This window comes from Rhodnius prolixus, unplaced genomic scaffold (genome assembly GCF_049639745.1).
Source record: "Rhodnius prolixus isolate KJV_2025 unplaced genomic scaffold, Rpr scaffold_6, whole genome shotgun sequence".
Taxonomy (NCBI): Eukaryota; Metazoa; Arthropoda; class Insecta; order Hemiptera; family Reduviidae; genus Rhodnius; species Rhodnius prolixus.
In genome coordinates, this window is record NW_027411634.1 from 338,987 (window position 1) to 351,489 (window position 12,503).

The window sequence follows — 12,503 nt, forward strand, 5'->3', positions numbered from 1 at the left end:
CCTGACCAGTTTTTGACTTAGATCTATCGTCAGATAGATTTGATGGAAACATCAACAAATTCTTTACATCAAACTGATTAAATCATCCATCAGCAGAACCAATTCATTATTTCAGTTACGAATCATGCTGTTCACCTTTTTTTGGAAAGGACAGTCCTTTTATAACACCTGGTTGTCCTTGTCCTTTCTTAAATTAGGAAAGGACGCCTTTTGTCCTTTTTTTTCAGATATTATTCACACAAATCTAATTTATTTTATTGTATTTTTGATTTAAGTTCTGACTTCTGAGATTTCTTCTTTTGGCTTGTTGTTTTTCTGTTCTAACTGAACTGAATAGGTCAACAGGATATTGATGTAACGATGAACTAAATGCAAAAAATGGTACTGGATTTGATGATTCTGATTAATTATATTCTTATGGTAGGTGAATTCCTTTCATAATGCCGTCGCTGTTTTAAGTCCTACTTTTTTGCAATTAATCACAGATTTCTGCATCAATTTTTAAAATAACCCCAATGCATTGTATACCGTTCGAAAGGTGATCGTATGTAGATGTTTTTCATGAGCAGTGCACATTTTAAACTTATATAATATTTTTGAGAAAAATGAAGTCAGTTTTTTTGGAAAAAATTAGAAACTTGCTATTTCTTATGTTTGAGCCACAAAGTTTATACTTGATGTTATTATTTTGGAATACAAATTAGCTTATTTAAAAGGAAATTTAACCTTCTTTCTAATGAGCTTATTGAAATTGTTATAGCTTTAATAGTTTGAGAAATATAGGCAACTGTTTACTAAAAAATAGCAAGACCTTGAAAAAAACAAAATTAAAAATATCCATAAAACGGAGCCGAATCGAGCCAGTTTATATGGAATTTTTTGTTGCAAATGATGCCCAGAATCGCCTCCCAAAGTAACGGTAGTCTTAAAGCTGAACACCCTGTTTATTTCCCGGGCCCCAAAATCCTGTCAACGGCCCTTTGTATGTACCTAATTTTTTTAAGGGTGTCCTTTATAGTGTTGGCAACCCTGCGTACACCGACATACAGATGATTTATAATCTATTTGGCTTACTCAAGACTTCTCTAAAAGTGCAATTACTATCGGTGAATTTCATCTTTTAAAATTTATATAAGATTTAATACTTCCTTTTTTGTCAGCAGCAAAGAAAATATAAATTCCATTGATATTTATTACGTTTATTCATTTTGAAACAATTTTTGCACACAAAACCGGATATTGAACATTAAGGCTGGCCGTAATAAAAACGAAAGAAAACGCTAACTAGAGAATTATAGTAATAAATACTGGGTTGTAAATTCTGCGACAAGGAGGATGGGGCGACCTGAGGAAGAAATGTACATTAGTTTTTTCTCTGTTCTACCCAAACCACGTGCAGTATTTTTCGTGGACTATGTAGGAGGAAATTTGCATTCCTAAAAATGAGTTACCCAGGATTAATAGTAGTTTTTTCAGCAAAACTGGTTATAAATCAAAAACATTTATCCTGAATAGAATGAATCCCTTGAAATGGCGTTCTAAAGTGAAATTTAACAATAAAAAGAACATTGAATACAAGAAATGCTGTCATTTATTTACTTCCTGCTGAAGGAAGTGCCTGTTCAGGATGACCATTGTTTTGCTAGAGCCATCGGTCGCACTGATGCGAAACCGCCCTAGTCTTGAGTCCGTTTTAGTTTGCTGCCAATTCCCCAGCAAGGTGAAGTTATCTTGCCATAGAGAAGTCATGGCAATGGTGCAGATTTTCAAATTTTCAGTTGTCACCAGAGGCACAGAGGTCCCTTGTGGATTTGAAAAATTGGGTTTTACAAACTATTCACAGCCACCAGGGAGAACGCGACAAAAGTTTTTAATCAAAAATTTAGCCAACTAAAAGTGGTTCTTAATTAAGTTGATTTATTGTCTCCAGTTTTTTGAGTTTTTCTCGCTGAACATTGGGAAGCTGTAACATCTTGTTTCTGAATAGAGAATAAGTAAACAAACATTATGATAAAAGTTGAAGGTTATAAAACTGTTTTAAAAAGAATCGAACTTTTTCTCTCAGATATCGATAATTGTTTTCTACTTTTTTACTAACTTATTACTGATTTTCTCTTGCAATAATACTTAAGTTATAAATATAAACTTACTTTATTGTTAGCACGCAGAATAATGGAGAATATAAAATTGTTTAAGGACAAATTTTATTGCTGTTATACGACATCTAATTAAAAGTTTTTCGATTATCCCATCCTACTATGTACTTGTTGCGAACAGGTTAGGTTGCCAAGGTTTCCAAGACTGTTCAAAAGATTATGGTAGTCCACCTAACTTCCTTGTGTGTGTCCAGGGCAGCTCTACATTCCCATTACTAGCAGATCTTGCGAAGAAGTAAGCACCAGAAAATACTTTAGAGCGACTCAAATCCTTTAACTGTACCCATTGCTTAAAGTCCGTTACTGTCACTAACAATCCTTGGACTGCTTGCTCTTACTTCTGCAGTGGGTTTGAGTTTAAGAGAGAGCCGCTTTTCAAAGTACGTAGCTATTCCGAAAACGAGTAGATCGTAATTCCACTGGAATAAAAGTTATGATTTTCTACTTTCACTTATGGCCTGCAATTTAAGTTCCTCTCTAAACCGCTTCTTCTGAACAATTCATGGTTCTGTATCTTGTAATCTAGGGAGATTACGAACAATAAGAGGATGAAGTTGTGAGTTCTTTCACTAATATCGTTTACTAATTCTGGCCCTTAAACTTTAAAAGGGTTGTGCTACCCTGATTTTTTTTTTTTTGAATTTGTTTATTTATTTTGCAACTGTAACTAGTACAATAAGCAAAAGTGATGAGAGATAAGGGATGGCGCAAATACAGATGCACGTGTATATATGGGTGTACATACATACACGAGCACATGCCAAGGGCGTGAATGGAGTGAACGACGACCATCCAGCGATGGAAGCCGTTAGTTCGCCAGATTGGCAAGCTTACGCAGCAACCATCCTAGGAGGGTCGGCGACATATGTTGAGATGATCGCGTGGCCACCGCCGCTTTAGTCTGCTATGTGGATTTGAAGGAAGTGTTCTAGTAGTGGACATGTTGTGGATCCAGTCGTAATGACTGTATAGATTTTTCAGTGGAGTTTTGTTTTAGGCTAGATTGGGGCTATTACCAGAGACGAGAGGAATATTTAGATCAAAGTGTATTGTGTGGATTGGAGACGTAGAAGGAAGCGTTAACTATTGCTCTCGCTTCCGTAGAGAGCGCGAATTTCAGCAAAAGAAAGTAAAAGTGTTCACAGCTGTTTTTAAAAAGTGTTTAAATGCAATTATTTTAATGTAGGAAATATTTAAATTAAAACCCTTCAACGGACTAAATTTAAACAGATTAAACATTTTATTATACTTAACATTCTTTAAATTCATTTCATATAAATTCAAATAAATAATACAAAAATGATATATTTTTAAACATAAACATTATGATCATTTCATGTTCTACAAAAATAAAATATTTTTAAAAAAACAAAAAACAAAACTGTTAAAAAGTAATTAAAATAAAAGTTAATTCTTTATTTTTATTTTTTGTCTAAACAGCTGTAAAGAAAACCGCTAACAATAGCGTACAAAGCTCTTGCTTTTGTGTCAGCAAGCTTTAGAGAGAATTGGAATTCTATTCAGAAAGGTAACAATCGGGTAACAATTGTACGTACAGGTTATCTTTCACAATCTCTAGCCATATTCACAAAACTGTTTACAATTTCTTTTATACATTAAACGATAAATACTAATACAAATGTTTACTTTTAATTTTATATTTTCTTTGTTTATCTGTTTGATAGTTTAAAATGAAAGTGGGAAAATTAAAATTTATTTGGTTAATACACACAAATTTTATTGGATTCTTTTTATTATTTATTTATTTTATCAATAATCCTTTTACATTAATAAACAATGATGTTATTTGGAAATTTTAACAATAACAAGCTAAGGTTTTTTCTGTTATTTTCTCTCTTTACAATGTAAATATGTTCCCTTTTAATCTGTATTAATATTATCGGATGAGTGTATTACAGACGCTAAGTTTGAAACCTCAATTTCTGTTATTCTTTCATTTTTGTGTACATATGTTGTTTTGTAAATAAATAATTATTATTGTAACAATAATTTTATATCTAATTATTCAAATTTAATGGCTATTATTAATGTGGTTTCCAAGCAAATGTTTTTTATAGAACTTAACAGGTGATAATGGTAGATTCTATAAAACTATGGCAGATCAGTTACCTAGACAACCATGGTTTAAGGGAACGGTCACTAATAAATGGGTTGTTACGACAATAAGCAGGCTGAGAGCGAACCACAGGATCAACAAAAGGTCCTCTCCTCTTTGCGTAGATTGCAATGAGGAGGAGGATTTCAAACATGTAATAATGTCCACGTTATGTGGTAGAAAGGAAACGAATGTTTGACGATATATACAGGTATTTAGATGCACCATTTCGCTACGAAGACATAATATTCTCCACCAACATTTATGTGCTTAAGTCGATAGCAGAGCTAGCAATGAAATATGAATGTATTTAAAAGCTATAGCCGAATTAGAATGAATGGAAGAAAATGCTTAGAGAAGGATTACGTGATTTTAATTTTGGTTAAGCTATAAGGATGGCAGGAGCACAGAGTGCTGCTCCATCCATTAGCAGTAGTTTATGTAAATAGCAGTATATAGTAGAATGATGAATGTGTGAAGCGAATGTATTTGTAGGTAAGAATGGAGAGTGAGTGATATTCTAGTGATAAGCACCTAGACGATGCTGGCTGTATGGCGAAAGACAATGACAAAAAAAAAGAAAAAAAAAAGTTTTTTGAAGCATATGTAAAAAAAACATCATTAAACGTCTTGATGATAAAGTGTGTGGTCTGCACTATCGGAAGAAGTTGAAGTAAAAAGTAAAGCTAAGCCAGTGAAGGTCATTAAAGCATGAATTCCTTAGGAAAAACGATGGCAGAACGGATTAAAAAAAAAGTGCAAAAGAAGTAGGTGAACTTAACAATTACATCTGATTAATGAAATGAGAATGAAAAGAAGTGAGATGGGCAAAAAACAAGCGGAGTTAAGTTGAGGTTCAGGCGTCCTCCTGAGAGGAGTTCATGAATGGATCATTGAGAGGATTGGTCAAAGAATTTAGGGGAGGAAGATTGAGGAACTTGAGAAAGAGGTAAGGGTGTACTTCTAATTGGAAATGGTGAATGCATTTCGTTTTTCAACAAAGAAACAGAACTGAAATTGAGCAATTCACAATGTCATTTACATACTGAGCCCCCAAAAAAAGTGTCCTCGAAATGACGATACCTTAAAAATTGGCAAAAGCATCCTCAGGAATCCTGCCAGTAATGATCCAACCAAGCAAAGTGTCCTGCAATTCGACACCTTTCTTCAGTGGTAGTTTGGGTGGCAACAATAGGTCGTAGAATTTCTCAGCACCAATCAGAATATCAAATCCACTCGGCTGGTAATAGTATGGATCTGCCATTTTAATGTACTTTGGTATCTTTAATTTGTCTGGATCTATGGCCTTCGCTGGTACACATATATTTGTAATCTCTGGCGTAACCAACACTTTTATCTCTTCCTTAAAGTAACTATTAATCGTTGACGCAGAAATGCTAATAGTCTGCACAGTTCCAATCAATGATCCACCTTGTTTCATGAACAACGTTTCAGCCAACGATCCTGTTATAAAATTTGCATGCGAACCACAATTCAAGAACACACGACAATAATAGGTTCTATTAAAATGATCTGTAACATGGACTCTAGCAGTTGCTAAGAAAATGTTCAAGAAATCGCCAAAAAAATGCATATTTGAATAGGTAATCGCGTGCAACGGTCTTGGTATTACCTCCATTGTGAAAATTATTTTCTGCATTGGATTCATTTGTTGTGCCCAATAAACGTAAACAGTGGGTGGATTGTTCAGTTGATTGGTGAAATTTGTATCAAAAAAATGCAACAATGTGTGATGATTGTGGTAACAAATTTTACAATTACATTTATTGAAGCAAGCTTTGGATTTGTGTCCTTTTATTAAACAATTTGTACAAAGTGATAAATTTTTCACACAATTATATCTCTGTTTAGGCGGCATTTGTATAAATTCTACACAATCTGCTAATAAATGCTCTCTATGACATAAATCACAATTACCGTTGTTTACTTTTGCCAGTTGTGTACATTTGTTTTGATTTTTTCCAAATATTTGTAAACAATTTGTTGAAGAGAATTTGATTTTATTGCAACATTCTCTAAGAAAATCTTCAACATCTTTTAAAGTTGGTAATGAATTGTTGTTAATAGCGTTTTCTGACCATTCTTTTGCGGTGTTTTGATCAAATTTTGCTACAATCAATGGTACAAGCAATGCATCAGCATAGCTTGGGTTCTTTTCAAATGAATCTAATTTCTCAATAAATAGTTTAACGGTTGACCACAATTTCATCAAAGAATCCAAAGTGGTTTCCTCCATCTTTGGTAGTTCGTATAAAGTTTTGGCTTGTTCTCTCAGAAGTAACAATTCTTCATTGTATTTCTCTTCTAAAATTTGCCAAGCTTTTCTATAATCATTCATTTTGTAATCAGTGATCATAAGCGCTGCTCGACCGTACAAGGAGATCTTTAAATAGCATAATTTCTTAAATTCATCAAGAGCATTGTTATTGTGTACCAAAGTTTTGAAGGAATTTAAAAAAATCACCCATTCAGCTAAATTACCAGAGAATTTCATTAAAGAAATCCCTGGCAATTGTACATCAAACATAAATCTTTTATCTTGAGTTAGTTTTGGATTTTCAGCTATCAGCTGTTCTAAAAACAGTACAGAATTAGCAATAGTCTCATAATAAAGTCGTTCAAAATTAGCACGATTATTTTTTTCACCATCTTGTTCGCCCATAGTTTTATGATTTAATTCAATTTCATTTTGTATCTCTTCAAACATTGACCAATATTGTTGTATACTAATTAATCTGGCTTTAATCTCTAAAATACCAACCAATTTTGGATGTCGTTTCACTAGATTATCAAAGAATTGATTGAAATTATTTATTTCACGTTTAATATCTTCACGACGATTGTATAAAATTGTTATATCGTTGTTTTTCAATTGATAATCCATTGTTTGCTTGTGTTGGTTTTTTAAAAACAAAAAATCTACAAAATAAGAACAAAAATAACTCTTAAAACCAAATAAGATCTAGCTGAACTTTTAGCAACAAAAAAATAAATTTAAATATACTTACAGAATTCTCTTATTCATAAACTTTTTAGTAAGAACATAAGAATGAAAAGTAATTGCTGAATCATCAGAATTTTGATTAATCACTAGTCACTTTTTGATGGCCACTTTAGGGATGTAAACAGAAGGCGAAACCAAAAATTTATAAGCCAAGAAAACTAGTAAAGCTTCTTAAGATTTAATTCTACTAATAGTTTATAAATCATCCTAAAATAATACATAAATCTTCCATTCAGACGAATCCAAGACAAGTTGCTTACTAGAACACTAGACAAGTTGCTTACTGGGAACACTAAACTGAATGACTAAACATTTACAGATCGTGTTTTAAGCTTATCAAAAAACAGTGTTGCCTTTGTAAGTTACACCCTAGAGGCTAAATTAATAACTAAATTTGTAAATAAAAACATTGCTTACAATTTTATTTTACATTTTAAATTTTGTATACGTTGAAAAATTTACCCAAGTGAAAGAATCATTTAATAAAGTAGAAATTATTTAGTTTCATATATAATTTTTTTTTGGCTTTGTTTAATACACTGCAAAGATTTAGTTGAGTTCAAAAGATTTTATAAACATTATTTTTTTTTTATTTTACTTACTAAAAGAAGGTAATGTAATGGAGAAGACATTTTATATTTTATATTTTCACTAGAAATATCAGTTTTTCAGTCCAAATTAGTCAATTTCTTACTCAATATCATATCTAAAATCCTGTGTATTGTTACTTAGCAACCAGTAAAAACATTCAATAAAAACAATCAATCAATTGTAAACGCATTTCTATGCATAAGTATATTCATGATTTGGACGGAATTATGACAGACTGATGCTGCTACAGAAGAACTATGCATGCGCCAAAATCCTAACGACCGCGACAGCTGTGCAGCGTAAAGCCTTTTTTCTTTCGATTGTGCAGCGTCTCACGTGTTTGTAGAGAAATCTGTCTCAACCGGAACCGTCGTTTGTGTACTGGAGGTGTTCAGTTTCGTTTTGCCCGAAAACATGATACTACACATGTAGTAGAGCAACGAATTGTCGTGAAATTTCACATCAAAACTTGGGTAAAACCGCTACTGAAAAACTTATCTTTTATTAAAAAGAAGTTTATGGCGATAAATTTTGTATCACGTGCGCGAGTTTTTGAGTGGTTCAAGCGTTTCCAAGATGGCCGAAAAGGCGTCGGAGATGATTACCGCCCGGGTCGCCCTACCACGTCCAAAACGGATGAAAATATCGATTATAATTGATCAACATTACTACCTCAAGTGAGGTTAATTTTAATTAACATTAATTGAGCAAGTGAGGTGCTTGCTCAACTCTGGTGCAAGAGTAAGGAAAAAAAACGGACCCGATTTGTGGAAGAACAAGTCACGGGGTTCTCCATCAAGACAACGCGCCGGCTCACACTGCATTGTCTGTCAAGACGACGTTTCTAGCCAAGTACAACATCCCAGTTTTAGGCCATCCTAGTCTTATTCGCCTGACCTGGAAAGTCAATTCTACATTAAAAGGAATACGATTTTTTTCAGTCTGTTGAAGATGTGAAAGAAAAAGTGGCACGCTGCATGCAGGAGCTCACAGAAAACTACTTCCAGCACTGTTTCGAACAATGGTAAATTCGCATGGAGCGTTGTAGGGATAGGGGAGGGGTGTATACTGAAGGTGATAATAACTAAATATGTATAAATTTAAAATAAAATGTTTTTTAGCAATAGTCTCGTTATTTAATAGCCACACCTCGTATGACGTGAACAAAGGGAGATAATGCGACCTAAAGTTTGGAGGGTGTTGTAAAGTAACCCAAATTTAAGCTCCCGTATCTTCTCCAGTATTAACACAAGAACATACATATTTCATTTTGTTCATATAAGTGTATTCATGATTTGAACGGAATTCCGCAGTGTTATGACGAGAAAGAAGGGAAGGAGATGCTCACTTTCAGTATGTAAGATGTTAAAGTAATTTTGTTTAAAGCATTTTTCAAAGAAATACAATCAAATTGGAAGGTAGTTTGTTTGCATGATGCAAAAAATAAAAATATATCCACGATAAAATAGGATGGGGAAAAAAATAGATGATAAAGTTGAGGGAAAAATGAATATTTTTAATAAATAAATGGAGTATCATCAGGGAAAATTTGTTTGGATTAGGAGCCAAGAAAGTATAGTGCTGCTATCTTTTAGTAAGACTTATAAAACTATTTGACTAACAACAAACTCCTGATGAAAGTACTAGTTCAATGTGATGTACTATAATCCATTCCCAACTTCTCTGGCTAGAGACAGACGATTCGTCCAGTTCTAGTTTCGTTAGATAATGCCAGCCAATCCCAGTGCAAGGCAATTTCTCCCATACTATTGGTCTCATTTTCGGACCAATCCCTTACTTGTTCGCCCATGATTGCTCACATGGTATGTACTAGTAATAGGAAATACGCAGATTATTTTATACACACCGACGCTCCAGACCATAGAAGCGCTCATGATTTACTGTCTCTAAGAGACTTACCTCACACAATTCTTGGCCAATGGAAAACAAGCTCTCTCTCTTCCTCTCTCTTAGATTCTCTCAGCCTCTCTCTCTCTCTTACTCGTATAACACACGCGCACAAACTTCCTGTTAAGGCCTGCTTAGTCTAACCAATACCTGGCTTGCCTATCCATTCCACTTCCTCAAATTCCAACCAACTCCCAAACATTTAGGGCCCCTTCTTCACCTCTCCACCCATGTATGGTATAAATCTTACAACAAGGCAAATGAAATTCTATCCCTCCGGGGGACTTAGGAATTCTGTTCCTCCCCTTTTCTTATTCATCCTCTCAAGCTATCTCAAAACACACACACACACACACATTTCTTGGTCCCGTCTAATTCTACTCCTTCCAAACATACAATGTCTATTGTATTGTATGCGAGGTTTCCTTAGGAAGAGGTATTGGGAATGCTTGGATTTCAATAAGCCTAGAAAGGCTATCGCTGGATTGTTTCACCTAGTTCTTTGAAGGTTTAGATAAGTTTAGATCTGTGGTATTTTTCACACAAGACAACAACCTAAGTTTTTTTACATTCTCTTGACAGCTTCAAGAAAGAAATTTTTGATGTCCCTTTAGTTCGAAAAAAAAAATCTTGCATCATTTTTCTCGTTTTAATCTAATCTATAAAAAACTTTCCTCGTCTGTTTATTTTAAGGAGAAGGATTACAGAACAAGTTTAAGCTCCTGGTAGATCTGGGAATCCGCATCACAAAAGCAAAGAATGTGATAGGTTGGATTTCACAGAACCTCTGACTTGGTTGGTTATTACTATGAAGCATGCGCAGTGAGATGTATTTTTTCCAAAGAAATAAAAAACTATTTACAGTTTTTAAAGCAGTTCTAGTCCAAGCCATAAGTTTAATCTACTTTGTGATCGATTAGAGCAGTAATAAATTCTAAATAATTTTATTAATGGAGTGTAAAATATTAGGTTTATTGCTAATAACAATTTTGTGTTTAATTGCCAATTTATTTATGATTGCAAAGCGCATGCGTGGCTTCTGTCTAGTTTTGAATTACTTTGCGCATGCCTAAAATTTTTGATAGCCTTTTCATTCAAGCAAGGTTAGTTTAGACAAAACCTCCTGACTGGTTCATGAATTGTACAGAGAGCATGCGCAAATGAGAGTTTGCTGTATAATTCAAATCGATCACCAAATTTTAATTTACAGTTTCAACAAAAAACGAACGTTCAAACTGATTTTTAATCGATCAGAACAATCAGTAGAAAAAAAAACCGTGCACTAAAAGTTCGGACATGCAAAGTGCGCTGCATTTATTTGTCTGCAATGTAGGACAGTGGCAAACAAAAATTACATTAATATTTTGTGAGCATGCGCAAAGTCACATTTGGACACACCACTCATGGGGGTTCGATTCTCAGTCTGCTCTAATCGATCACAAAGAAGATTAAACTTATAGCTTGGATTAGAACTGCTTTAAAAATTGTAAATAGTTTTTTTTTTTTTTTAATTTCTTTGGAAAAACTATACCCCACTGCGCATGCTTCATACAAATAACCAACCAAGTCAGAGGTTCTGTGTAATTCAACCTATCACATTCTTTGCTTTTGTGATGCGGATTCCCGTGAGCAATCAGGAGTTCAATCTTGTACTGTAATCCTACTCCTTAAAATAAACAGACGAGGGAAGTTTTTATAGATTAGATTAAAAAGAGATTATTTGAAAACACTTTAGTTTTAAACTTAAAATCACAGAATATGCAACTTCATAATTAGTTTGGGTGCTCCCATGGGATCTAGCAGAAACTAGCGGATGCAATCTCTCCGCCGGAAGTAGCACTTTACTAGACTAGATTTTGAGCAGAATTAAGTTTTTTTTTTCTCATAAACAGCTACTACGAGTTTGTTTAATCTTGATGTTTGTCTTTTATACTCGTAGATCCACAACTTTTGATTTTAAAGATACTTGCTGGAAAATTTAATTAAAGGCTTTTCCGGGGCTTGAGGTTTTGCTTTTCTCAGAAATTGCTACGAGGGTCGTATGAAAAGTCCGTGCAAAAATAAAAACTACTTAATTTTTTGGGGTAAACCTTTTTTAATTTTTTACATAGTCTCCTTTTAGGCTTATACACTTCGTCCAACGCTGCTCTAGTTTGTTGATCCCTTCCGAATAATAGGATTTGTCCAAGTCTGAAAAATAGCCATTCGTTTCTGCAATCACCTCCTCGTTTGAATAAAATTTTTTTCCCGCCAGCCATTTCTTCATATTGGGGAACAAATAGTAGTCCGAGGGAGCCAAGTCTGGAGAATAGAGGGGATGTGAAACGAGTTGGAACCCTATTTCCATTAATTTTGCGACCACAACTGCTGAGGTGTGAGCTGGTGCGTTGTCGTGATGGAAAAGGACTTTTTTGTGGGCCAATCGTGGGCGTTTTTCTTGCAGCTCGGTTTCCAAACGGTCCAATAACGATGAATAATATGCACCTGTAATAGTTTTACCCTTTTCCAGATAGTCGATGAGGATTATTCCTTGCGAATCCCAAAAGACAGTCGCCATAATCTTTCCGGCCGAAGGAACGGTCTTCGCCTTTTTTGGCGCAGATTCCCCCCTTGGTAACCCATTGTTTAGATTGTTCTTTGGTCTCAGGAGTGTAGTGATGTATCCATGTTTCATCCACAGTGACGAAACGACGCTTAAAGTCCTGCG

General features: G+C 34.3%; 2 protein-coding genes across 2 annotated transcripts in view; one reads left to right on the top strand and one right to left on the bottom strand.

The window, feature by feature from the left end:
* Positions 1-12,503, top strand: part of side-VII (sidestep VII transmembrane protein) — a 494,219-nt gene that overhangs the window by 195,621 nt on the left and 286,095 nt on the right. The window lies entirely within an intron of this gene.
* LOC141460034 (uncharacterized) lies at positions 3,902-7,582 on the bottom strand. Its single transcript, XM_074139645.1, has 2 exons — positions 7,302-7,582; positions 3,902-7,212 (listed from the first exon to the last, which is right to left on the bottom strand). The coding sequence occupies exon 2, from the start codon at positions 7,175-7,177 to the stop codon at positions 5,357-5,359; it is 1,821 nt and encodes a 606-aa protein (XP_073995746.1). The 5' UTR covers positions 7,178-7,212; positions 7,302-7,582; the 3' UTR covers positions 3,902-5,356.

What these genes read in the sequence shown, in the direction of transcription:
- LOC141460034 (XM_074139645.1), bottom strand. Translation starts at nt 7,177, where the DNA reads ATGGATTATCAATTGAAAAACAACGATATAACAATTTTATACAATCGT.